The following is a 26,626-nucleotide window of genomic DNA, read 5'->3' as shown; positions in this document are numbered from 1 at the left end:
ATCGAACATCTTTTTTGAAGCAAAAATCATAATCATAAAATAAAAGCAAGACTTTGTATCCATGGACAATATTGAAACCGTGTTTAAAGTTTTCAACTTAGTCTTTGTCAGTTTTCATGAACTTCTTAGTATTTTGTTTTTCCCCTCACGGGTCTCAAGTTCTGATTTCCAAGATGTCTGCGCCCATGAAACCAGACATGAAATTATTTATGAAGGATGAAAATAGATTTAGACAATATTAGATATCAAATTAATTCATACAATGTTAACTTTCAGTAGACTTACATACATCCGAAATAAAATAGGACAAGCGAGGAAAAACAAAATACTTGATGCCAGTTTTCGAGTTATTTCCCTTAGGCTTAGGAAGGTTGGAACACATCCAAGATTAGTCTTAGGGATTGAAACAAGTTGTGATGACACAGGTGCAGCTGTGGTTGATGATAAAGGGAACATACTTGGTGATGCGCTTAACTCCCAAACAAAAGTTCATGTGAAGTAAGCAGCCCTTGTACAAATGTTGTAAGAGGGGGTGATGGGGTAGTCCGAGATTACTCTGACGTCCAACTGCTGTTTTGCCAGACAAGCTAGGGTCGAAAAGCCTTTGGACGTCAGAGTAATCTTGGACTAGTGATGGGGGTACCTTCATGACATATTTGAATAACAGTAGAAATTCATGCAAAATGACATTAAAAATAAATTTTGGTGCATATTTTTTTGGCACTGGCTATGGTTACATGGAAATGTAACAATAATAAAAATATTATTGTTACATTGAAGACTAAATGCCGGAATGCATGGTTGGGTAAGGATCTGTTTAATTATGAATGTAACAATAATTATTGAGGTGTGCAGTTAAATACATGTACTTTAAAAAAGTGAAACCATTGAACTATATGTTTCGCCTTTGACACTCCTAATCTTGAGTAGTATCTTTAAGAACATCAAAACCATTAATATGTAAAACTATTCAAGTTAAACACCATTTGATTGTTGAATAATAATATTTATTATTTATCAGTATTACAAGTATTGTTTAGTACATATGAAAGAATTAAGCAAAACAACAATAGAAGATTTAAGTTTAATAAATCTAGCGTACATTGCTGTTTTTCATGTAACAATAACGTAATGTAACCGTAGCCTCAGTAATTATTGTTACATTCGTAATTAATCGGTTTCTCACCCAACTTCGCAATTAATCTGATTCTCCAATGTAACAATAATATTTTTATTATTGTTACATTACCATGTAACCGTAGCCAGTGCCTATTTTTTTTCCTTAAAGGTGATAAAAAACCGAATGTATTTGACTATTATTCCAAAAATAACGGTCACAATAATGTGGGACCTCTGACGACTCTTGAGAAATTTAAATCAATTTGATGCTAACGGTAGCCAAAAATGACTGTTTAACGCCCTCTTGTAATTTATCAAATTACTAGGAGAATTAAAAAAAAATACCAGTACCTTTCACTAGTGGCTGCATCTAGTCCAAAAGGCAAATATGACATCTTGCAAGGTTTTTTTAATTTATTTTTTTTTTTATGTGATGCCTTAATCCTACATTGTTGTAGGAAGGCGTCACAAAAAATTAATTTAAAATAGCCTTTCAAGAAGTCATAATTATTTGGACTAGGCTGAGCAATATGCCACTTGACAGTCACTAATAGATAGTTTTATATCTAACAGTGGGTAAAACTGATGTGCATATTGTGGCATCCCTCCTTATTTATTATGTATTCATTTTCAATGTTCTGTAATCATAGCCAGTGCCTTATAATTACTCTGCTTTTATTTAAAGTATTTTCTAATAAATTTGGCAATAACTGTGGAATGTACATATAACTCTAATGGCCCTCAGATGTATATTCATGGTATTCGCAGTGTTCTCCCCAGGCCGTTTTAGCGTCGCGGTACCGCGACGCTATATGTTTTTACGGTGATGCTATAATTATTTTGAAGATGCTTTTTTACTTGTCCTCAATTTTGAAATTTCATCTATTATCGATTATGATCATAAACATTATATCACCTTTAATTGTAATCCCTTTAAGTCGGACACTACAGGCAATTAAGAGATTAAATAGCTAGGTGTTAATTGCCTTCAGGGTGATAACTGTTTGGATGCGAATATCCCAAGCTGACACTTATGACATGACTAATACCACGGCACGTGTCTGCAATCACCAATTTCGACATGGAAAAATGCAATCACAAAACAATTCGAAATCTACGTTTTGTATTACGAAATTTGTAAAGATTGGAACGATTTTTATTTTTTTAATAAAAGGTCGTTTATTTGTGCAACTCTCCAAAAATTACTTTCTTTCTCTTCCGAGAGCGAGAATTTTGGTTTAGAGCTAAAATAAGTTTAATACTTCTTTCAAAAGTTATCATAATTGGCTTAAGTTTATGTTTAATCTATTTAATGCATTAAAAACGTCTTATTCATTCACAATCTCTTGTCAAACAATGTTTATTCTCGGACTCATTTTCGTAAATTTTTCCAATCGTAACTACTCGGCCATTCTCGCTACGCAGTACAATAGCCTCGTATGCACTACGGAGAAATTCTTCTTAAATTGTTGGCCGGAATTGTAGTGATCCGCGACACAAAGAAGTTCTATCCTCCAGGTGGCGCTATAATTTGGTTACATATCACAGAGTAATCAAGAACTTTAACTCTGCCAAATATTTTGGCGCGAAAGAAGGAGCAAAGTAAATAAGTAATGGTAAAAAATTTGTACCATTCCAGTCGAAAAAATATAAAATTCAATCGGATCGGAAAATTTTCCGGACAGGAGCAAGTTAAATCAGTAGTGGTAAAAAAAATGTACCAGTCCAGTCGAAAAAATATAATTTTGAATCGAATCGGAAAATTTTCCGGACAATGATTCCTCCGCCTGATGCATACGAGGTTATTTCTTCGTGCAACCAGAAAGGCCGAGTTGTTCCGATTGAAATTTTTCCACGGCCGCCATTGCACATTTTTGGGAAAACTACGGATTGGAACCGGACCAGATATGACAAAAATCCGCATTTTCACGATAATGACAACAGATCGAAAAAATATACCAAGAGAAAAAACTACGCATTAACAGACTTAGTATTTGTTAGATAACTTTGTTAAAAATACATATCATTTTGATGTAAAGATAAGAATCAACTGGGACTAATTGATTGAGTGCCATGAAACAATGAATTTCATAAACAAAACAAAAAAAGTTTTTAAATTGATTTTTTTTTGCTACTTTTGCTACTTTATCTTTACTTAATATAATATAAATAGTTAATTTTGTGTACTAGATATTTAGTTTTGTATATATACAGCTTGCACTATAATGAACTATTCATTCATTTGACTTATTGTTGGGTAACTGAAACCACATATTTATTTTTATTTGGCACAAGAGGAAAAAAATAATTCTGTAACTATAAATGAATAAAGAAAACATAAACTGAAACAACTGTTTTTGTGGTTATAGTTTAATTGTATTCTCAGTTATGAATATATAACAATATAAACTAAAACATATAAAGGAAAAAGAGCATCGACGCGACGCGACAAATGACATTAAAAAAATAGTTATTTTTTTTTACGCAAAATGTGATGCTATCCAAAATTTCTGGGGAGAACACTGATTCGAAATAGAAACAGAAAATCTCTATTTGACCAATCATGTCATATATACTCTGAATATCACAAGGACCATAAGAGCTTAAGTTCATCACCTAGTTTAGTTGGCAAATAATACTGCATAATGACACAACTAGTCAAAATAACCTTGATGTTTTGAAATATGAAAATAAGAAGATGTGGTACTATTTTTATTAATGAGACAACTCCAAACCATAGATATTATAACTAAAGTTTCCTTTACAATGTCTTGAACAATGAGCAAAACCCATTAAAGGGAAAATTCACGATTTTTCACTTTTTTTTGCCAATATGAAATAAATCTCATTTAAGTCTTGTTCATTAACCATCTGATAATGCGATTTAAAGTGCATCGATGTCTTTTGGTGTGGTTATTAATATTAACCAACTAAAAATAGGTGATAGCCATGATACTTTTAAAATTAGATTGTAGGATTTATGTTTTAACGATTTTTGGATACAAATTTTAGTTATAAAAGTAAATCATACAATAAAACATTTTAATGATTTTTTGCCTGACAAATGCTTTAAACAAACATATGAAACCTGAGACTACTGTTATAGTAGTCTCAGATGAAACTGACATGATCGATAGTGTATTAAAAATACTTGTTTGTATTGACCTTTTTGCTTCAGTCCAGCAAATATTACTTGAAGTTGTAATGTGGAAATACAATTGTGTATTGTTATGTGACACTAAGTGAATGTTGAATGCATGAGGGTAAACTTAAGGTAATAAAAAGATTAGCATTCTGTAATTGTAATCTTTTGATCTTCATTCTGTGAATTCTAGCCGTCACGGTTTACCATGTAAGACATAATAGTGTCCTATGAAAAAGTGTCCACATGGACACTTTTTCATTGAAATTTGGTATTTAATATTGTCCATTGCCATGGAATGGTGTGCCTCAAAAGGACAGATTTTTACTGCTAACAATATGAAATAGTGTCCACTCACAGGACAAATTTTCATAGTAGTTGCTATTAAATTGTGTCATCCAAGGGAAGTAATACAAAGGTCATTACAAAATTTTATTATACTTGAATTTTAATTAAAATATGAAGGATTGATGAGAAATTGATCAATATACAAAATTAATGTAATTAAATAAATAATGGATGGAAGTGAATATAGAGAAATTTAAGTTCTAAGAAGTTCCCAGCAAATGGTAATGAACATGATGAAAATGAAAGAATAACAATTAAGAAGGAAGTGTAAAATCAAATATTAAGAACTTTATTAGCTCACCTGGCCCGAAGGGCCAAGTGAGCTTTTCTCATCACTTTGCGTCCGTCGTCAGTCGTCGTCGTCGTCTTTTAACTTTTACAAAAATCTTCTCCTCTGAAACTACTGGACCAAATTTAACCAAACTTGGCCACAATCATTATTGGGATATCTAGTTTAAAAAATGTGTCCGGTGACCCGGCCAACCAACTAAGATGGCCGCCATGGCTAAAAATAGAACATAGGGGTAAAATGCAGTTTTTGGCTTATAACTCAAAAACCAAAGCATTTAGAGCAAATCTGACAGGGGTAAAATTGTTAATCAGGTCAAGATCTATCTACCCGGAAATTTTCAGATGAATCGGACAACCCGTTGTTGGGTTGCTGCCCCTGAATTGGTAATTTTAAGGAAATTTTGCTGTTTTTTAATATTATCTTGAATATTATTATAGATAGAGTTAAACTGTACACTGCAATAACGTTCAGCAAAGATAGATTTACTAATAAGTCAACATGACAAAAATGGTCAGTTGACCCCTTTAGGAGTTATTGCCCTTTATAGTCAATTTTCAACCATTTTATGTAAATCTTAGTAATCTTTTACAAAAATTTTCTCCTCTGAAACTACTGGACAAAATTAATCCAAACATGGCCACAATCATCTTTGGGGTATCTAGTTTAAAAAATGTGTTTGGTGACCTGGCCATTCAACCAAGATGGAATAGAACATAGGGGTAAAATGCGTTTTAGGCCTATAACTCAAAAACCAAAGCATTTAGAGCAAATCTGACATTGGGGTTAAATTGTTTATCATGTCAAGATCCATCTGCCCTGAAATTTTCAGATGGATCGGACAACCGGTTGTTGGGTTGCTGCCCCTGAATTGGTAATTTTAAGGAAATTTTGCCATTTTTTGTTATTATCTTGAATAGTTTTATAGATAGAGATAAACTGTAAACAGCAATAATGTACAGCAAAGTAAGACCTAAAATTAAGTCAACATGACCAAAATGGTCAATTGACCTTTCTAAGGAGTTATTGTCCTTTATAGTTAATTTTTAACAATTTTCATAAAATTTGTTAATTTTTACTAACATTTTCCACTGAAACTACTGGGCCAAGTTCATTATAGATAGAGATAATTGTAAGCAGCAAGAATGTACAGCAAAGTAAGACCTAAAATTAAGTCAACATGACCAAAATGGTCAATTGACCTTTCTAAGGAGTTATTGTCCTTTATAGTCAATTTTTAACAATTTTCATAAAATTTGTTAATTTTTACTAACATTTTCCACTGAAACTACTGGGCCAAGTACATTATAGATAGAGATAATTGTAAGCAGCAAGAATGTTCAGTAAAGTAAGATGTACAAACACATCACCATCACCAAATCACCATTTTGTCATGAATCCATCTGCTAATATTCACATAAACCAAGGTGAGCGACACAGGCTCTAAAACACAGGCTCTTTAGAGCCTCTAGTTATATTTATTATGTCAGAGAAGAAGGCAATAAAAAATAAATAATGTCCATTTCCATGAAATATTGTCTCCTAAGTGAACAGCATTTTACAGCAACAGTTATGAAATATGGTCCATCTGCAGAACAAATTTGCGTAGTGAAAGTAAAATAAAATGGAACAGCATCTAACATGTATATAATTATATTAAAAAATATAGATATGAAGATAAGGATGGTATGAGTGCCAATGAGACAATTTTTATGTCAAAGTAACAATTAATTCAAGTTCGTAATTAAAGTTAAACTGCGTCCAGTAATAACAAGGCAATGGATATCATTTAATACTTTAATCATATCAAAAAATACCCTGGCAGACACAATGTCCTGTGAAAAAAATGTCCACCTGGACAATATTATGGTAGTGAATAATGTCCATGTTCATGGACACTTTTTCATACCTTAGGACATGTGTTCATTGGAAATTGTGTCCAGGACACATTTAAATAAGTAAATATTGTCAAAATGTGTCCGGTGGACATTTTTTCATGGAGGACATTATTAAATCCTACAACCGTACCAGGTGTGAACAATATTTCCTATGGATGATAAACAGATGGTGATGGTTTTAGACTCAGAAAATGTAAAAAAAAAAGAATTAGAATTAATTTAGTGGAGAATTAAGGTCGCACAATAATAGGATAGTCGTATATTTTTATATTTTGCGTAAGCTCACTGTTAAATGATTTATGACTACCGTAACGATGAAATACTGAATTAATTTAATTGATAAAATTTATTAATAATAACAGCCTTCTAAACACGAGTGTATGAACTAAGAATTGCGCTATTTTAAATTAGAATCGGTCACCTTGAATATTTGAAACAGATCATTACCAATTGCAATTATAGAATTTGGTCCTTCCAAAACGATCTTTACTTATGTATTCAGTAATTAATGTTCTCAACTTCTCATCAATATATTTTAAATCTCACAACTCATAAATACTTCAGCTAATTGAAAAAAAAACTGTTTAATAAAAAAATGACAGAAAATTTAAGGATCTTCTTGGAATGGAATCGAAAAATTACGTCTGTTTATGAAAATATTGCACTTTGAAAGCCGTTTAAGTAGCCAAAATCAAGTGGGGGTGGGCATCTTTTGATGGCCACTACGTAACTAGTAGTAGTCATTGTAGGTATAAACTATTATTGTGAATGCATGCAAAGGTGATATTGGAACACAAAGAGGTATAATATGGCCAATAGGAAACTAGTCTGTAAAATCTAGGTCACCAAATCCGTATAAACAGACATTTTTGGCAGACCTGCAGACTTAACAATAATAATTCGCCAGCAATTCGTAGCAAGACACTTAAGTCCCATATACTCCCAGTTAGCATGAATGGACTGCAGTAACTATAGGGTAATACTTAAATGACAAAGAAACACAGTCAGGTCAATGTTTACCTCTCAAGGTCGTTTTAAAATCAGAAAATAGATGGATAATGACCATTTTTCAGTGGGGGGGGGGGGTTCAGACCCACGAGAAAATCTACCACCTCCCACACCACCCCCACCCCTGCCATCTGCCCCCAAATCTCAATATATAGTTTAATAGATGAGCATCAGTTACAGCATCAAGATTCTGCTAATTTGCATATGATTTGGGGGAGAATGAGTTAAGCAAAGATAATCAATGTTGATTTTCTGAACTCACAAAAAAAAAAAAAGGTCTTGTCGAGAAAACAGTCCTTATTATCAGATTAGAATGAATGACACATTTGTTATATATTACATACATCATCATGATCATGTATAAAATTTGTAGACACTATGACTTCATCATATTTATCAATTTGGATTTTTGGAATTTTACTGATTGAATTACCATATTTTTGCACCAATTTAACTATTGACATCTACAAAATGATTACCCTATGTCTGTTACCGTATGTAATATTTTTATGTTTTGATGCCAAAAAATTACAAAAAATCATTTATTTTTTTAATGGTGAACTAACTGGAAATTGTTAAATATTAATAGATACATGTACATGTTCAAAGATACTCAATAAATAAATAATGCAAAACTTATGATTTTTGCTCCACTCCAAGTAATGGGTAAAAAATCAATTCATTATTAACATCATTTAAAAGAAGAAATGTCTGTTAAATACTACATTTGTATTATAAATATTATACAAACATAATGATTTAATGAATATTTTATTTTTTGATAGTCATGGTGGAATAATACCTTCAGTGGCACAGGATTTACACAGGGAAAATATTGATGTTATTGTTCAGGAGGCTTTGAAGTGTGCCAATGTTGTATTGCAGGTAAATTGAGTCAAGAATACAGTAGTGATGTTAGGTTTGTTGACCCCACATGTGGTTAATATAAAAGATGAAAGAATTGCCAACAGGTTAACATACTTAGGTCATTTTTTAGTAGCAATAAAACAAAAAACTATGTCAATTGGACATGCTTTGATACTATATCTGCCCTTGAATTTTGACTAGATAACATTTTTGTTCGCTTTGGGGATTCCGTATATCGTCAGGTTATCAGAATTCCAATGGGTAATAACTGTGCAGATATTTAGATATTTGGATGATATTTTGGCTCTCAATAATGACGACTTCAGTGTGTATACTAAAGAAATTTATCCTGTTGAACTTGCTTTAAATAAAGCTAATACTAACAATGACCACTGTCCTTTCCTCGATCTTGATATCTATATCATTAATGGAAAGCTTTAATAATTTGTGATAAAAGAGACGATTTTTCATTTCCTATCGTTAATAATCCATTTTTGGATGGCGATGTTCCCTTGTCACCATCATACAGTGTTTATATATCTCAACTTGTACCATTCACTCGTGTAACAATGTTTAAGATTTTAACGAGAGAAATTTATGTATTACTGAAAAATTATTACACCAGGGTTTTCGATATCACAAACTAGTCAAAACATTTACCAAATTTTATCATCGGTATATGGACATCATTCATAAATATAGCTCTACATGCAGACTTCTTATACGTTCAGGTATTTCACATCCATTTTTTTATGGAAATATTCTTTATAAAGCACAAAAATGTCAGTATTCACCCCAGAATCTAACAAAACCTATAAATAGACTTATTAAGAAGAGATATAGTTACGTTACTGTTGTCATGTCATTAAAGATTGCATATTTTGGTGTTAATATTGATTCACTTATATGGTCTTTGCAATGGAACTAAACACATTTATTTAAAAACCAGTTGTTGGCATGACACAGGTTATGTTCTTCTCATATATGTTAAGATGGTATGATACTAAACCCCTAACGGGAGGGATTGTGCCTGATATTCATATGATGAAGACATGATCTTTCAATCAGTTTAATTAAAGTCTGGAACTGGCATGTCAGTTTACTGCTAGTAGTCTGTTGTTATTTATGTATTATTGTCATTTTGTTTATTTTCTTTGGTAACATCTTCTGACATCAGACTCAGACTTCTCTTGAACTGAATTTTAATTTGGGTATTATTATGCGTTTACTTTTCTAAATTGGCTAGAGGTATAGGGGGAGGGTTGAGATCTCATAAACATGTTTAACCCCGCCGCATTTTTGCGCCTGTCCCAAGTCAGGAGCCTCTGGCCTTTGTTATTCTTGTATTATTTTTAATTTTAGTTTCTTGTGAACAATTTGGAGTTTAGTATGGCATTCATTATCACTGAGCTAGTATATATTTGTTTAGAGGCCAGCTGAAGGACACCTCCGGGTGTGGGAATTTCTTGCTGCATTAAAGACCTGTTGGTGACCTTCTGCTGTTGTCTTTTCTATGGTCCGGTTGTTGTCTCTTTGACACATTCACCATTTCCATTCTCTATTTTATACACATGATGTTATAAAACAGTATGGAATAATAATGTTTGATTTTCGATACAACAGTCATAATTCTTCAGTCTTTACAGTTCATAACAATTCTTGACTCTTACAACCCTTATTTGATACTGCAGAGTGCATTCATTATTGTTTGGGGGACAACAATTTTAGTGGATCTCTTTGGTACAGGTGAAACACAAATTTAAATGTTAAATAAAATACAACTGGACTCTCAAAGACAAAGTATTACACCTTTGATAAATCAGAAGCACACAATAAATGATTTTATTACTTTGATACTAGACTAGATATAAGGAGCTGTATTACAGTAACATGTTTGCCAATCAAACAACCATAGTAACAGAGCAAAGAACAAAGATGTTATTAGTATGTATGTTATGAAAGTATAATTAACATTCAATTAAGATACTGGTATATTACTACTTAGTAAAAAAGAGGTCAGATGTTCCAATATTTATTCTATCCAAGAAAGTATTTTGTGAACAATATCTAAAAATTCAGAAGTAAATATAATTTATTTATTATTGCAGGATCTAGAGGCAATTGCAGTTACTACCAAACCAGGACTTGCTTTGTCACTAGGAGTAGGCTTGGAATACGCCAAAGAGTTAGTAAAGGAATCAAGGTATTTTGGTTTTTAATTCCTTTCCAAAACAATTTAGGAGTGATATTTTTTTTTTATCTTTTGCATTATGAATATAATCCACAAATTATCAACTACTAGATGAATAATGTTTGCTAGTACACTTGGGATTTGTCGATAGTTACGAATTCGAAGGATCTTAAAAACTGTCACCTCTGACTATGTTTTAAATGCATTAAAGATTTGAAAAAAGCATTTTTAAAGCATCGAAGTCCATATCTAAGGAATTATAATTCATTAATTAAATCCATGTGTCAAAGATTCACGACCTTGTTCAAACGTACCCAATGTTACTATTGTTGACGTAACGTTATTGTAACGCAAACTTGTATGGGATTTGAAAGCAACACAATGTCTTTTTATTGCCTACAAAAGCGAAGTACTAACCCTAGCATCATAGCATCTCACATATTGGTACCGTGACCGATGGATAAGCTGAAAGCAGTGAGAGGAGGCCACAGAAGCGCCGTAACCAGACAGATTCACAAAACTGACGAGAAAATCAACGAAGGAGAGATCACCCGACGGGACATTCATAGTGCCATTGAAAACCTTGAACGGAAACATGATCTTTTGCAGAAACTAGACGCTGAAATATTGGATTCCTTGGATGCAGAAAGTGTGAAACAGGAAATTTTGGATGCAGACGAATTTAATCAGCATATAGACATTAATATTCGCTGCTACAAAGAATGTGATTTGGAGTTGAGATCAAGTACACCTCAGGACTCGGTGAGTCAATTAACCTCAAGTATCGTACAAAATACTAGTACAACGCATTCATCTTCAAATAATTTCAATCAGAATACAAATCAGCACATGCAAGCATCGGTAAGTGCAAACTCACAAGGAGAATATGAGATCAACAGAGATCCGCCATTAAATGAAACTTAAAAGTTCTATCACAAACTTCCAAAACTAGATTTGCCGACTTTTTCGGGAGATTTACTTCTATGGCAAACTTTCTGGGAATCGTACGAAACTACTGTCCATACAAACCCATCATTGACAAACGTACAACGTTTCACATACTTGAAGGCCCAGCTTCACGGAGAAGCGGAAAGTTGCATATCGGGATTGTCACTTACACACGCAAACTATGAGCAAGCAATTTCATTACTACAAGAGCGATATGGTCAACAAGGAATCATTATTGATGCACATATGCAAAAACTAGTCGATTTGCCAAACCCCACAATGTCATTAAACAGTCTCAGAACATTCTATGACAAAGTTGAAGCTAGTATTAGAGGCCTAGAATCGCTAGGACAGTGTCAAACAAATTTTGGAACAGTACTTACACCCATCATCTTTAGAAAACTACCACCGGAATTGAGAACTACATTGACAAGAGAGCATGATACAAGTACATGGACCATAGACTTACTACGGAAGGCTATAGGTAAGGAGCTGCGCGCTCAACAAGCTGGCCACGCTATGAACACAGATAATTTAACCCCTACCGCATCGTTTGTAACAAAGGCTACAATGAAAGGAAATTATAGACAAGTCAATAGAGTACACACAAACTCCAGGAACAACACTGAATCGAATAAACCCAAGCCATGCATATTTTGCAACAAATCCCATTCAGCTGTTGATTGCTCAGAGATTAAAGATAATGCCAGTCGTTACGAAATAGTCAAGAAAAAACAACTTTGTTTCAACTGTTTTGGTAAACATAAGATATCAGAATGTAGATCACGATATAAATGTCGTAAATGTGACAAGAGACATCACACTGCTCTATGTAATCAGGAAACTCAAGCACCTGTACCTCCCGCTGATGCCGCCGCTGTCAATACAGTAAATGTTAATGGAGAAGAAAGTAACCCTATGTCAACGTTTTACACGTCAAAACTACAAGCACAGGCACATACCGAACAGCAGTAGCACCTGTATGGTTCGAGAATCGGAGCGCGATGTCTAACATTTTACTAGATGAAGGGTCTCAGAAATCATTTATTTCAGAAGATTTAGCAGCACAATAACTTAAACCTTGTGGAAATTCTACAATTAGTTTATCAACTTTTGGAAACGCCAACCAGAATATGAGACACATGGATAAGGCTCAGATTTCTTTAGAAATTGAAACTGGTGGATTTATTCCTATGGATGTACTGATAGTACCGCGCATTGCCGCACCCCTCAGTAATGTTACAAATGTCATCGCTTCAAAATTGCCATATCTCAAAGGATTACGATTAGCTAACCCAGTCACAGAGGATAGGAAATTTGAACTTTCTCTTTTAATTGGAGCGGACTACTATTGGAGTATTGTGCAGGATCACGTGATCAGAGGAGATGGACCAACGGCCGTAAAATCCCGTTTGGGATACTTGTTGTCAGGACCGATGCATACTTTTACAGGAGAACAATCATCAACAGGAATGTTTAATGTACTGATTTAACATCAGCAAGAGGAATGCAGCCTGGAAAAGTTTTGGGATTTAGAATCTATTGGTGTCAAAGCAGACGAATTAGAAACAACCACCATGAAAGACTTCAATGATGAATACGAAACAAAATGCATAACTTACCAAGATAATCGCTATACCGCAAAACTGCCATGGAGAAATGATTTCAATGAGTTACCTACGAACTACAATGTCACTTTACGCAGAACTTGTAATATGATCGATAGACGCAAAAAGGATACCAACATGCTGAAAATGTATGGCGACATAATTAAGGACCAAAAACACCGAGGGTTCATTGAGCGGGTAACAGAAAATGGAAACCAGTCAAACAGAATTCACTACATTCCTCACCATGCAGTTAAAAAGGACTCATCTACGACTCCTATACCTATAGTCTATGATTGTAGTTGTCACGAATCACCTCACAAGGCTATTTTAAACGATTGTCTCATGTCAGTTCCGCCGATGTTAAAAGATTTGACGGGAATTTTAGCTAGATTCAGATTACACAAGCACGCAGTGACTACCGACATAGAGAAAGCGTTTTTGAATGTCGAACTGGATAAAGAAGATAGGGACGTCACAAGATTTTTTTGGTTGAGTGATCCATCTGACCCAGACAGTCCACTGATAACTTACTTATTGCATTAACATCTTTGTTCTGACGGTGACGGGGCTAAGCAGACCTAGCGGATCAAAATTTTTGGTCTCCGTTGGAATGGGAACAACGATCAAATCTCGTTTCAAAACAACATAAATACAACAACGGAAAGGATAATAACAAAACGTGAGATCTTAAAACAATCTTCAAACATTTATGATCCGCTAGGTCTGCTTAGCCCCGTCACCGTCAGAACAAAGATGTTAATGCAATTGTTGTGGAAAGAAAAGTTTGCATGGGACTGCCCTGTACCAAAAGAAATCGAATCAACAAGGAGTGATTTGACCAAAGATCTACAATGTTATTTTGAGTGTTCAGGAATAACAGACATTGAAACAGCAGAATTACATATTTTCACAGATTCAAGTCAACTAGCTTATGGAACCTGTGCGTATCTTGTCACAGAAAAGGAGTCTGCATTAGTAATGGCAAAGAATCGAGTTGCCCCATTGAAAAGTGTCACTCTACCTAATCTTGAACTGATGGCTGCCCTTTTAGGGGCTCGACTTGCGAAACATCTTATTCAAAATCTACATATTGGAAACTTACAAATCAACTTCTGGTGTGACAATCAGATCGTTTTGAAATGGCTTCAATCAACAAAACCACTCAAAAAGTTTGTCGCAAACAGAGTCAAGGAAATTAAGGAGTCAAATGAAAATCAAAAATGGCGTTATTGTCCGACAGATGCAAATCCTGCAGATTTATTAACTAGAGGCATAACAGGAACGAAATTCATAAACAACAGATTATGGTTTCATGGACCCGAGAGGATAACAGACAAAACACAATGGCCAACATGGAGCGGAAACGAAATGGTTGAAAACGAGAATATAATGGAGATTCCCACTAATGAAACCTCAGAAAAACAGCACGTCTTACTCACATCTCAGAAACGTCAAGAATTTGGCATACATAAGATTATGGATATCGAACGTTATAGCAGTTTCAAGACATTAATACGTGTTACAGCCTATGTGATGAGATTTATACAAAACTGTAAGTTAGCACGGAGTGATAGAACATTGTCGGAATTAACCGTTAATGAAATACAGCATGCTACATTGACATGGATACAAACGGTTCAGAAATCAGAATATCATGAAGTGTTTAATTATTTCAACAAATCTGTGACAGTTAAGCCGTCTATTGTAAGACAATTGAACTTGTACTTTGATGAAGAAAATGCACTTCGTTGCCGCGGGAGAATTTAACATGCACCTTTGGAGGAATCAGCTAAACATCCATACTTGTTACCTCCGTTACATAGACTCACTTCACTCATTATTATGGATGCTCATATCAATCATTTACATGAAGGCGTCAACTCTACCGTAACACACTTGCGACAAGTATACTGGATACCTCGAATTCCTCAACGAGTCAAAGTTATTCTTAGAAAATGGTTAACTGTCGGAAAGTAACAGTTCATGCTTACCAACAACCTGATCCACCGCCACTGCCCAAAGAGAGGTTACACGAGGATATACCGTTTACTGTTACAGGCGTAGACTTTGCTGGTCCTATGTATGTGCGAAATACAGATGATACAAAATCAAAGGTATACTTATGTTTGTTTACATGTGCGTCGACGAGAGCTGTTCATTTAGAACTTGTGAATAACTTATCAGAACCTACATTTATATTAGCCTTCAGAAGATTCGCAAGCAGGAGATCCTTACCGAAGTTACTAATATCTGACAATGCACTAACTTTTGAAGCTGCCAGTCGAGAAATCAAACATCTTACAAACTCAAATTCAGTGCGCGAAAGTCTAAGCTCTACAGGAACAAATTGGAAATTTATTACAAAGAAAGCTCCGTGGTTTGGTGGTTTCTATGAACGGTTGATTGGGTTAACGAAAATGTGTTTAAAGAAAGTATTAGGAAGTAACTGTGTCGATTTAGAGACTTTACAAACTGTGTTAACAGAGATCGAAGCAACTCTCAATGATAGACCTCTAACGTATGTTTCATCCGATCTTACGGATCCAGAACCACTGACACCATCACATCTTTTGTATGGTCGAAAAATTTCGCGACTTCCGTATCCAGCTAGTGAAAACAATGGACATTTTGAACCAATTAACTTTAACAAACGTGTTCAATTACAAAGAGACATTCTAAACCACTTTCAACAGCGATGGAAATATGAGTATTTGACCTCATTACGGGAACATCACAGAAGTGTAGGAAATAACGAACAATCGATAGCTATTGGTGATGTTGTTCAAATACATGACAAAACTTTAAGAAATTCATGGAAACTCGTCGTTGTCGAAGAACTCGTAAAAGGAGAGGATAATCTTATCAGAACTGTAAAACTTCGCACTAAAAACGGAACCACCAACCGTCCAATCACGAAATTATACCCAATCGAAGTGAACTGTATTGAATCTGAACCAGAGGATGTTACACGACCCAAGATGTTCCGTCAGGCGAAGTCAGATGCCGTACAAAAGATTCACGAGTGGACAAAATAGCTTTTTGAATTATGATCGAAATAGACTGTTCAAATTCAAAGTGATTAATTAAGAGATTCAAATTCAAATTGATTTAGTGAATGGACTTTGAAGTGATTCAGCGATTAATTCTTTCTTTTATGATACATAGACTTTAAAGTTAAGTGATGAATTATGATTTATGTCTTCAATTTAGTCAAATTTTCATTTCATTTCTATTATATTTCACTTTCGGCGCCCGGAGTGTCAAAGATTCACGACCTTGTTCAAACGTACCCAACGTTACTATTGTTGACGTAACGTTATTGTAATGCAAACTTGTATGGGATCTGAATTATAGAATTGAAAGCAACACAACGTCTTTTTATTACCTACAAAAGCGAAGTACTAACCCTAGCATCATAGCATCTCACATACCATGTTTTGTATAAACATCAAATATTGACAAAGGTCTTGTAGCAGGATTAGATAAAAGATATTTTCTAATATGTGACCCGCCATGACATTTGCAGGCTTATTGAGGTAGAACGTCATTGTTAGAAAAATTATAAACATGATAAATATCGAGATTCAATGAAGTACGTATTTGTGAAGAAGAGATAAACACTTTTGTTGGCTTCTTTTTTGCGGACGCCGAACTATACATTTTTACAAGTTTTGAAGAAGTTTTACTTTATCGTTTGAAGTGAAATATACTTGAATCTACATTTTAAATTGATACAAAAAAAAAAAAAAAAATTTCTGCTTTATAGATTTCCTTTCATAAATGAAGTCTGAAATATATCCATAATAAATGCACCGTATCAAATGCTTATAAGAGAACACCTACTTTTAAACTGCTACGCGTCGCTTACTATGTATAGAGACATACATAATAAATCTAAATAAAAAAAAAGGAATTCTTAAAGCTTACTTTGATAAATTTTAAACTAACTTCATTTCAACAAGTTTAAATTAAATGTTCTAAAATAGAGCTACAAACAAACAAATAATTCTCTGCTCTAAAGTTTTTCTTTCATAAATGAAGTCTGAAATATATCCATATAAATAAATGCACCGTATCAAATTAATATATGAGAACACCTACTTATAAACTGTTACGCGTCGCATACTATGTTTAGAGACATGCATAATAAATCTAAATTTAAAAAAAAAAGGAATTCTTAAAGCTTGCTTTGAAAAATTTTAAACTAACTTCATTTCAACAAGTTTAAATTACATGTTCTAAAATAGAACTAAGAATTGTTTGCATTGTAGTAAATTTAAGTCTTTGAAATTTTATTCAAATATGCTATTGAACATCACTAAAAGCCAATAAATACAATAATTTTGTGTTTTATAAATTAGTGGCTTCAATAAATAAAAGTCGTCATAGAACAGTCTCATTTTCATACTGGTATTTGAAATGACTCGTTTCATTGGTATTACAACAAATATGTCATAATAACATGACAGAGAGTTTTGTTTCGGAATATTCTAGATAAATATACAAAAATCAAATTTAAGACAATGTACCCTCCTAAGCCTGGAAATGGCTAGTCACATATAGTTAACGGCGATTTTCTCACAATGACGTTCTACCTCCATAAGCCTGGATATGTCGTGGCTGGTCACATATGTGGATCAATTTTTTTTAGTAAAATGTGAGATAAAAAAAAAATGCAATTTTGCAAAATTTGAAGGGCCTATTGTGTTAAAGCATATTAGTGTGAAAAATCTCAAATTCAAACAATTTAATTCAGTTCTTAATTAACATTTAACCTTGTTTAAGTTTTGTCAGAAGTGATGCAACAATGTTAATTATTCAATGATATTTGCTTGCCATTTTTAGTAAACCAATGATACCAATACATCACATGGAGGCTCATGCTTTAACAGTCAGATTACTAAAGAAGTAAGTTTGAGAACACATTTATTACAAAAGCACTAAACTGAAAATTAAGCATGTAACTTATGCTCTTTTCTTCATATACAAGGGACTTTTTCATTTGTTTTTACTCTATAGGAGTTTTTCAATCAACATAATAAAATTGAGAATGGAAATGGGGAATGTGTCAAAGTGACAACAACTCGACCATAGAGCAGACAACAGCCAAAAACTGTTTTTAAATTTTACAAGGTGCAGTGAAAGAACATATTCTTTAAATTGTTTACAAATGAATTAAATTATATATATATATATTTACTTTGACCCTATTTTTGGATAATGTGGGATGGCTAGTCATTACTTTCATTTTGGATATTAAAATTCTACATTGCTTGTGAGAGTAAAATGTTTTGTTTTGTTTTAGTTATTAATTTTAGCTTTTAATATTTCAACTCAAATAATTGCATCAACAGAATTCTTGGTGCCCACTTTGGAACATGTACATACTGTATGTGGTGGGATAAACTGTACCGTCATCTATACCAGAAACAATAAAATAAGAGATATAACATTACAAAGTTTATTCAAAATAAACTTACCCATCAGTAATGAAGTTTGACAATGGTCAATTGATGATATACTCAAACTTGTATCAGAGTATTTCTACTCTAATAGTATATTATGATATTAATTATTTTGTAGGGTTGATTTTCCATATCTTGTTTTCCTGATGAGCGGAGGGCATTGTCTGCTTGCTGTAGCTAATGATATTGATGATTTTGATATGCTAGGTACAAGTTTAGATGAGGCTCCAGGAGATTGCATTGACAAGGTAAAACTTTTACATTTACTTTGTGTGTGCATACAAAAAATGTGTAGTATTGTTAAAGATGTTGTATTAAAACATTAGGATAGACTTAGTTTTACAGGGCAACCAACTTGAATATCTTGTAGAATTTATAAGAATATTTAATATTGGTTTAAAATATGGGAATATTTCAAAAATTTCAGACATTCTTGGAAGTACAATTGTAACAATATATTGGATTCTTTTTAAAGATAATATTTAGAAATACATTTATATATGCAAGTATATCTCTGATCACTAGGTAGTATTTTAACAATGCACAGTGAAAAATCTTAGGGAATGCACTTTATCATTGTATGTTCATTTAACAAATAGCAAAATAGTGAACCCCAAAAATGTAAATCTAATATAAACACAAAAAATCAAATGACATCTAGAGGCCAACAATAGACAAGTGACTGTACAATATGTGAAAGTCTTGGGGAAATAGTGAATTAATCAACAAAATAAATCTGTCACAATGTGAGATTGAACTAGATAGTAGTTGTTTATTCATAGTTTTCATCAAAAAGATTTTTCATGTACTAAACATCTATTCATTTGAAAAAACTTTTTATTTGTGTTAGACAGCTAGAAGCCTAGGTCTGAAGAATTTACCCCAATGTGAAGGTCTATCTGGTGGTGGTGCTATAGAAATGATGGCTAAGAATGGAGATCCATTATCATTTCCTGTACCACATGTAATGACCCATTATAGAGATTGTGACTTCTCATTTACTGGTCTTAAGACATACTTCAAAAGATTGATTCACGATGAAGTAACAAAACAAGGTAACATATCAAGCAACTATTTAGACAAACATTGCAGAGATTTGTTAATTTTTAAATATTTTGTAATCAGCAAACTTCATCCACCAAAATGTTTGAGCCTTGTTATGTGATTGATTAAGTACTATCAATGAACCACAATTAAAAAATTGTCTGTTTTCCGTCTTAATTTTTTTTTGTCATGTAATCTGAACTGTTGGGACATTAGAAATGGGATAACATTGTTTTATCTTTCTATAACCCTGTATGTTTATTGTTAAAAGGTAACAACTAATAGCTATTTAAAAATTTATGATTTGCTCACAACAATCCCCTCCTACTATAGCTATCTTTAAATAACTGATTTGCACCACACACACCCTCCCCCTCCCAATAAGAATGAAAAAATAAAAATGGTGAAAAGAACAGCTTTGTTCTGATAGTTGAATGGAAACAAAATATAGTTTTATATCACCATAAACAAAAGTGAAGTGGACTATATATATATATATATATATATATATAGGGGAGATAATTAACATTAATTACTGCATTATACATTGTGCGAAATGTATTACCATGCAGGGGTCTCCTTTTGTAAGTTTACTTGCAGTTTCAGATAATTTTGGTTGGAGCTTTTATAAACCACTCCCACACTCACATGGAATCTCATAGGATTTTGTCATATTTATGCAGGAAAGATTTAATTTTCTTCTAAAAGATGTTGTACCATTTGGAGTTTAAAACTTTTAGTTGCATATATCAACCTTACATGTTTAAACATTGTTAATTAGCTCCTATTAAATTTCAGATTATTTTTGTAGATGCTAACTCACCTGTTTTGTCAACTGTAGATACTACCAGTACACAATGTGTTAGTTTTTTGACAATTATGTTGTCATTTTCAACCCCTATAAAATAATGAAAACCTGATACTACAAAATGAATTATATGTACCTTATATTGTAATTTTCAGATCTAGCTGAAGGCCAGCGACTATCCAATGTTTTAGATGTGTGTGCAGCCTTACAGTATTCTATTATCCACGTATATTTGTTCCTAATAATATTTGTTCCTGAGGGAAACAATATTATAATAATATTTTTTCTGCGGAAATTATGTCATGGAATACTTTTTCCTTCTGTATTATATTTGTTCCACTGATATTAGGAACTTATCTTATATTTTGATGAGTATAACTAATGTTCCTATTATGCTGAATGTCACACCTCCCATAAAAAATGTAATTTTCAGATCTAGCTGAAGGCCAGCTACTATCCAATGTGTCAGATGTGTGTGCAGCCTTACAGTATGCTATGACATATACTTTATGTAGGAAGTTACAGAGGGCCTTTATATACTCAGAGTTAAAAGGACTGTTGGCTGAACAGAACAGAGTATTGGTAATTTTTTTCTAATTAAATTGTTATTTTCCTTGTTTAAATGTCATGAATGTAATGTAAATGTAAAAAACTAAAATCCTATTAAGTGACCTTTTCATATTTCTTCATACAATGCTGATTTTGTAAGTATAAAGCTTGCAGCTAATAAGGACTGCCTAGATCTTTTAAATTGTTGTCTTTTGTCCGAACCATATATAGAAATTAGAATACGAGCAGCATAATGAGACCAACAAGTTAGTCAATATTGCCTAATTGTTTGATAGTTATAAGAGTTTCTCTAATTCTTCGTCAATTTATGCACCCATTGTATAAAAAAAAAAAATCAATGTGTGGTTAGTTTGATCTCCGTTCTTTTTTTGGTGAAAATCCGATTATGACGTTGAATTATCTTGTTTTCCTCTGAATTTTCTATTGTGACGGCATGAAAAAAAGGCGACCATGCCTGATGACGTCACATAGAAAGAACACATCTTTTTGCAGATCAGTCGCAAAGAAGGAATAAGTTTGCCTGCGTATTGTTTGAAAATCATTAGAGAAACAGATTCCACCACCAAATCTCGTGTAATACGATATTTATCCACTCTCGACTGTTAAATTTTAAATATTTAAAACGCTCAGCGAGCCTCGCGTTTTAAATTTGAAAATTTAACTGTCTCGAGTGGATAAATTTTGTATTACACTCTATGCAGTGGTAGAATCTATATTTATTGCCATAAATTGATGTTTTTTGTTTATCTCAAAAATATATAAACAGTAAATAGTAAAAATGATCATCAATACAAGACAAACAAAAATGCCACAAAATAAGATTTATGAATAAGCTAAACATAACTGATTGCAAGTAACCTGTATATCATGAGAGAGACCTAACACAAGTCTGTGAAACCTTTTCTATTGTAGGTAACTTCAAGTGGTGTGGCAAGTAACCAGTATATCAGGAGAGGTCTAACACAAGTCTGTGATATGTTTTCTATTGTAGGTACCCTCAGGTGGTGTGGCCAGTAAGCAGTATATCATGAGAGGCCTAACACAAGTCTGTGATATGTTTTCTATTGTAGGTACCCTCAGGTGGTGTGGCTAGTAACCAGTATATCAGGAGAGGCCTAACACAAGTCTGTGAAACCTTTTCTATTGTCCGTAGCCTCAGGTGGCGTAGCCAGTAACCAGTGTATCAGGAGAGGTCTAACACAAGTCTGTGATATGTTTTCTATTGTAGGTACGGTAGCCTTAGGTGGTGTGGCCAGTAACCAGTATATCAGGAGAGGCCTAAAACAAGTCTGCAATATGTTTTCTATTGTAGGTAGCCTCAGGTGGTGTGGCCATAAACCAGTATATCAGGAGAGGCCTAAAACAAGTCTGTGATATGTTTTCTATTGTAGGTAGCCTCAGGTGGTGTAGTCAGTAACCAGTATATCAGCATGATCAGGAGAGGCCTAAAACAAGTCTGTGATATAGTTTCTATTGTAGGTAGCCTCAGGTGGTGTGGCCAGTAACCAGTATATTAGGAGAGGTCTGACACACGTCTGTGATATGTTTTCTATTGTAGGTAGCCTCGGGTGGTGTGGCTAGTATGTACCTCTAGTACACAAACAAAGACATTGTATCAAAAAATCTTATAAACTGATTGAAGAATTAATGAAAACTAAAAACATTGACTGATTTTATCCTTTTTTTCTAAATAATTCTGGAATAAAAGGTCAAATAACTCCTAACAAGGCCTTAGAAATTAGTTCAGGAGTAATAAAACTGATTCACTGTCACTGAATGTTAACTTTAATTTATCAGAAATAAAACCAAAATATTTTCAAAACTCAAATGAACATTTGTGTGCTTTTGAGATGCTCAGATGACAGGAAATTGCATCTTATTTTTAAAAAATTTTCTTTGGAGGGCATGCCCCCAAACCCCCCTAGCTAGTTCGGGACGCGATGCAGCCCTCACCGGTGATAGAGGTGGCCTACCAGGACTACCCAAAACATTTTCTTGGTAGTCCTTTGGACTACATATCCTCTAATGTTAGTGTCAAACCCTGAACCAGTATATCAGGAGAGGCCTAAAACAAGTCTGTGATATGTTTTCTATTGTAGGTAGCCTCAGGTGGTGTGGCCAGTAACCAGTATATTAGGAGAGGTCTAACACAAGTCTGTGATATGTTTTCTATTGTAGGTAGCCTCAGGTGGTGTAGCCAGTAAACAGTATATCAGGAGAGGTCTAATACAAGTCTGTAATATGTTTTTTATTGTAGGTAGCCTCAGGTGGTGTAGCCAGTAACCAGTATATAAGAAGAGGTCTAACACAAGTCTGTGATATGTTTTCCTGTCAGTTAATTTGTCCTCCTCCTCATCTTTGTACAGACAATGGTATAATGATAGCTTGGTATGTCAGAATAGTTTTGACATATATACAGAGACATGAACTTGAATAAACAAAACCTGACTGAATTCTTTTGATACCATTTCAATATTTTTAGCTAACATGGCCCTAGAGGACCAGGTGAGCTTTTCTCACGACTTGGCGTCCATTGTCTGTCACTGTGGTTATTCTTCATCGTGTTATGTAAAAATAAAAATTTAAATCTTCTTTGTGAAACTACTAAGCCAAATTTAACCAACATGGCCACAATCATCATTAATGTAGATGATTTCTTATTTGAGTTGTTGCCCTTGGATGAAAAATCTTACCATGTTTTTCATTTTTATGCCCCATTTATGGGCATTATGTTTTCTGGTCTATGCATCCATTTGTCTGTTCGTTTGATTTTTCGTCTGTCCCACTTCAGGTTAAAGTTTTTGGTCAAGGTAGTTTTTGATGAAGTTGAAGTCCAATCAACTTGAAACTAAGTATACATGTTCCTTATGATATGATCTTTCTAATTTTAATGCCAAATTAAGAGTTTTTACACCATTTTTATGGTCCACTGAACATAGAAAATGATAATGCGGATGGGGCATCCGTGTACTAGGGACACATTCTTGTTTACTTTTATCTTAAAAACTATTACATATAGATGGAGAGATCAGCATGCCAAGATCTATAATTAATTCAATATGTGGAAATTATTGGATGACTCCTTATTGGAGTTATTGCCCTTAAATGACGATTTTTACTATTTTTTTTGCATTGTGCCTTGTATATGGGAGAAAATTTAATAGATAGATAGAAACTTAAACAAGCAAAATTGATTAGCAAGACAAGTAAAATTTTGAAGATATAGTTAGTAGACTGTCAGTCTTTATAGGAGTGATTGCCCTTAATTTTGGATTAATTTTTGTTTACCCTCTATTGTGTTTTGAGCAAAAACTAAAAAAGATAGAGAGAAATTAAACGGACTGAATGATAAACAATACTGGATCAACAAAACAAAGCCTTTAGAGTCATGAATTCTGTTCTTAAGTTTGAGTGTCATTTGTTGAATATGCATATAGACCAAGGTGAGAGATACAGGCTCTTTGGGGCCTCTAGTTTAATCTGCCTTGAGTTCATGTATAGCATTAAAAAGATGGATGTTTTTACATACCTGTCATATGACTTAATATGACGTGAAATTGAATATTTATAAATAAACTCATCATAGATACCAGGACTAAATTTTGTACATACGCCAGATGCGTGTTTCGTCTACAAAAGACTCATCAGTGACGCTGGGATCCAAAAAAGTAAAAAAGGCCAAATAAAGTACTAAGTTGAAGAGCATTGAGGACAAAAATTCCTAAAAGTTTTTCCAAATCCAGCTAAGGTAATCTATTCCTGAAAATTTGTATCATGTAGATTAGTTGATGAATAGTCAAATTACACTCCACAGACATAGTATTGTGATTACACACTTTCTACTCTCTTTTTGATAGAAAATTAAAAACGTTTGATTGTTTTAAGGAATGGTATGGAGAAACTAGTGGCAGGAAAAGGAATAGCAGAGGATCCAATGTCTATTCGGTTTGAACCAAAGTAAGAATATGTAAGATAAATACTGTAAACACATTATAATGTAGCAAGGGCATTAGTTAAATAATGCTTTTATGCTACACAGGTAATTTAGGAGTTATATGATTTAAAGGAGATGTGAAGTTTACATCAATTAGACAGCAAAACACAACATCCAAAAAGCATAGTTGTATTATAAAATAAGGTGTTGATGACAGATAAGTAAAATATTTACTTAGTTTAGTATACTTTCAGACAGTAGAAAAACAGTAAAGGAAAACATTTCATGCCAAGAAAATGTACTGTTTGAGAACTACTTCTAATTTGCTCATGATGTCATGAATATTTGAAAATTAATAAAAATAAAAAATATATAAATGAATTAGGTATGACTTACAAACCAATGGAGTCATAGTTATGATTGTGCCAATAATGAAGAAATATGCTGCAGATTTTATTTTAAAGTTGTCTATCCATATTCCTATGTTAAAACATTGGTTGCAGCCAATTAACATCAAATTTTAGAGAAGCTTTTTTAAACATAGTTCCAGCTAAAAAAAAAATATTTTGGTGTGCCCATTCTTTTTCAATCCAAAGACTGAGATTTGTTCTAAGCTAGATCAAGTGATAGACTGGAACATTGGTATTAGCTGCTTTTCTTTTAGCATGTTCCATTTAAGAGTAAGATCAAAAACCAGATAATTTGTCCAGTTATTCAGTCTCCCCCTGTACTGTTACCAAAGTTAAAATCCCAGCTCAGTGTGTGTCTGTCTAGTACAAAGCAGGGTTAATATTGAGACCACCATTAAAATTCTTATTAAAATTTCAGGTTTCCGTTTGGTATAGACAGAAGGGATGATGTCAGATTGATGAATATAAAGTTACCAAAATTGAAATTAAAGAGCTGATATACAATTAATGTTGTTCATGTACCGGTACATGATTCGATCAAAGAGACTCGCAATGTATTTTTATGTAGATAATTAAAAAAGAGGAAATATTTATAGATTGTTTGCGTTCTACAATAGAATGTCATCTGTAGAGCCATACAGAGTTGTATATCATCCCAATTGTTGTATGAACATATGGTGTATATGTAAAATGTGTTTTACAGTCTTCAACAATAGACAGGAGTTTATAAAATGTGTCAAGTGCATAATCATCCTTCATATAAAAACAGGAATAAATTTAACAGAAATTATTGAAGATAATCAACACCAAATTCTACTAATAATAATATGACCATTTCCATGCACATCCCACCTTTTCAAGAACCTCATTGAAGTTCTAAGGCATATTTCACCTCCTTTTCATGAACCTCATTGGAGTGCTGGTGCAGTTTGATTTCACCACCTTTGCATGAACCTTATTGAAGTTCTAAGGTGG

At 33.3% G+C, this 26,626-nt stretch overlaps 1 protein-coding gene across 3 annotated transcripts; it reads left to right on the top strand.

The window, feature by feature from the left end:
- The first annotated feature begins 121 nt into the window (after positions 1-121).
- Positions 122-26,244, top strand: LOC143064841 (tRNA N6-adenosine threonylcarbamoyltransferase, mitochondrial-like). Of its 3 annotated transcripts, XM_076237976.1 has the most exons (10): positions 122-498; positions 8,590-8,689; positions 10,780-10,874; positions 18,266-18,328; positions 19,004-19,133; positions 19,736-19,940; positions 21,171-21,319; positions 23,565-23,695; positions 25,193-25,264; positions 26,070-26,244. In XM_076237976.1, exons 1-10 carry the CDS (start codon positions 263-265, stop codon positions 26,146-26,148), a joined length of 1,260 nt encoding a protein of 419 aa, XP_076094091.1. In that variant the 5' UTR covers positions 122-262; the 3' UTR covers positions 26,149-26,244. The 3 variants fall into 3 exon arrangements, with proteins under 3 accessions (XP_076094091.1, XP_076094092.1, XP_076094093.1); XM_076237977.1 differs by lacking the exons at positions 23,565-23,695; positions 25,193-25,264; positions 26,070-26,244 and adding an exon at positions 22,699-22,936; XM_076237978.1 differs by lacking the exons at positions 21,171-21,319; positions 23,565-23,695; positions 25,193-25,264; positions 26,070-26,244 and adding an exon at positions 20,893-21,095.
- The last annotated feature ends 382 nt before the right edge of the window (positions 26,245-26,626 follow it).

Source organism: Mytilus galloprovincialis, chromosome 2 (genome assembly GCF_965363235.1).
Source record: "Mytilus galloprovincialis chromosome 2, xbMytGall1.hap1.1, whole genome shotgun sequence".
Classification (NCBI taxonomy): domain Eukaryota; kingdom Metazoa; phylum Mollusca; class Bivalvia; order Mytilida; family Mytilidae; genus Mytilus; species Mytilus galloprovincialis.
The sequence above is the reverse complement of the archived record's forward strand: the minus strand, read 5'-3'. Positions and strand labels throughout refer to the sequence as shown.

What these genes read in the sequence shown, in the direction of transcription:
- LOC143064841 (XM_076237976.1), top strand. Translation starts at nt 263, where the DNA reads ATGTTAACTTTCAGTAGACTTACATACATCCGAAATAAAATAGGACAA. An exon ending in GAGTTAGTAAAGGAATCAAG is followed by an intron (nt 10,875 to 18,265) that starts GTATTTTGGTTT and finishes TGCCATTTTTAG; the next exon opens with TAAACCAATGATACCAATAC. An exon ending in CTGAACAGAACAGAGTATTG is followed by an intron (nt 21,320 to 23,564) that starts GTAATTTTTTTC and finishes TTTTTATTGTAG; the next exon opens with GTAGCCTCAGGTGGTGTAGC.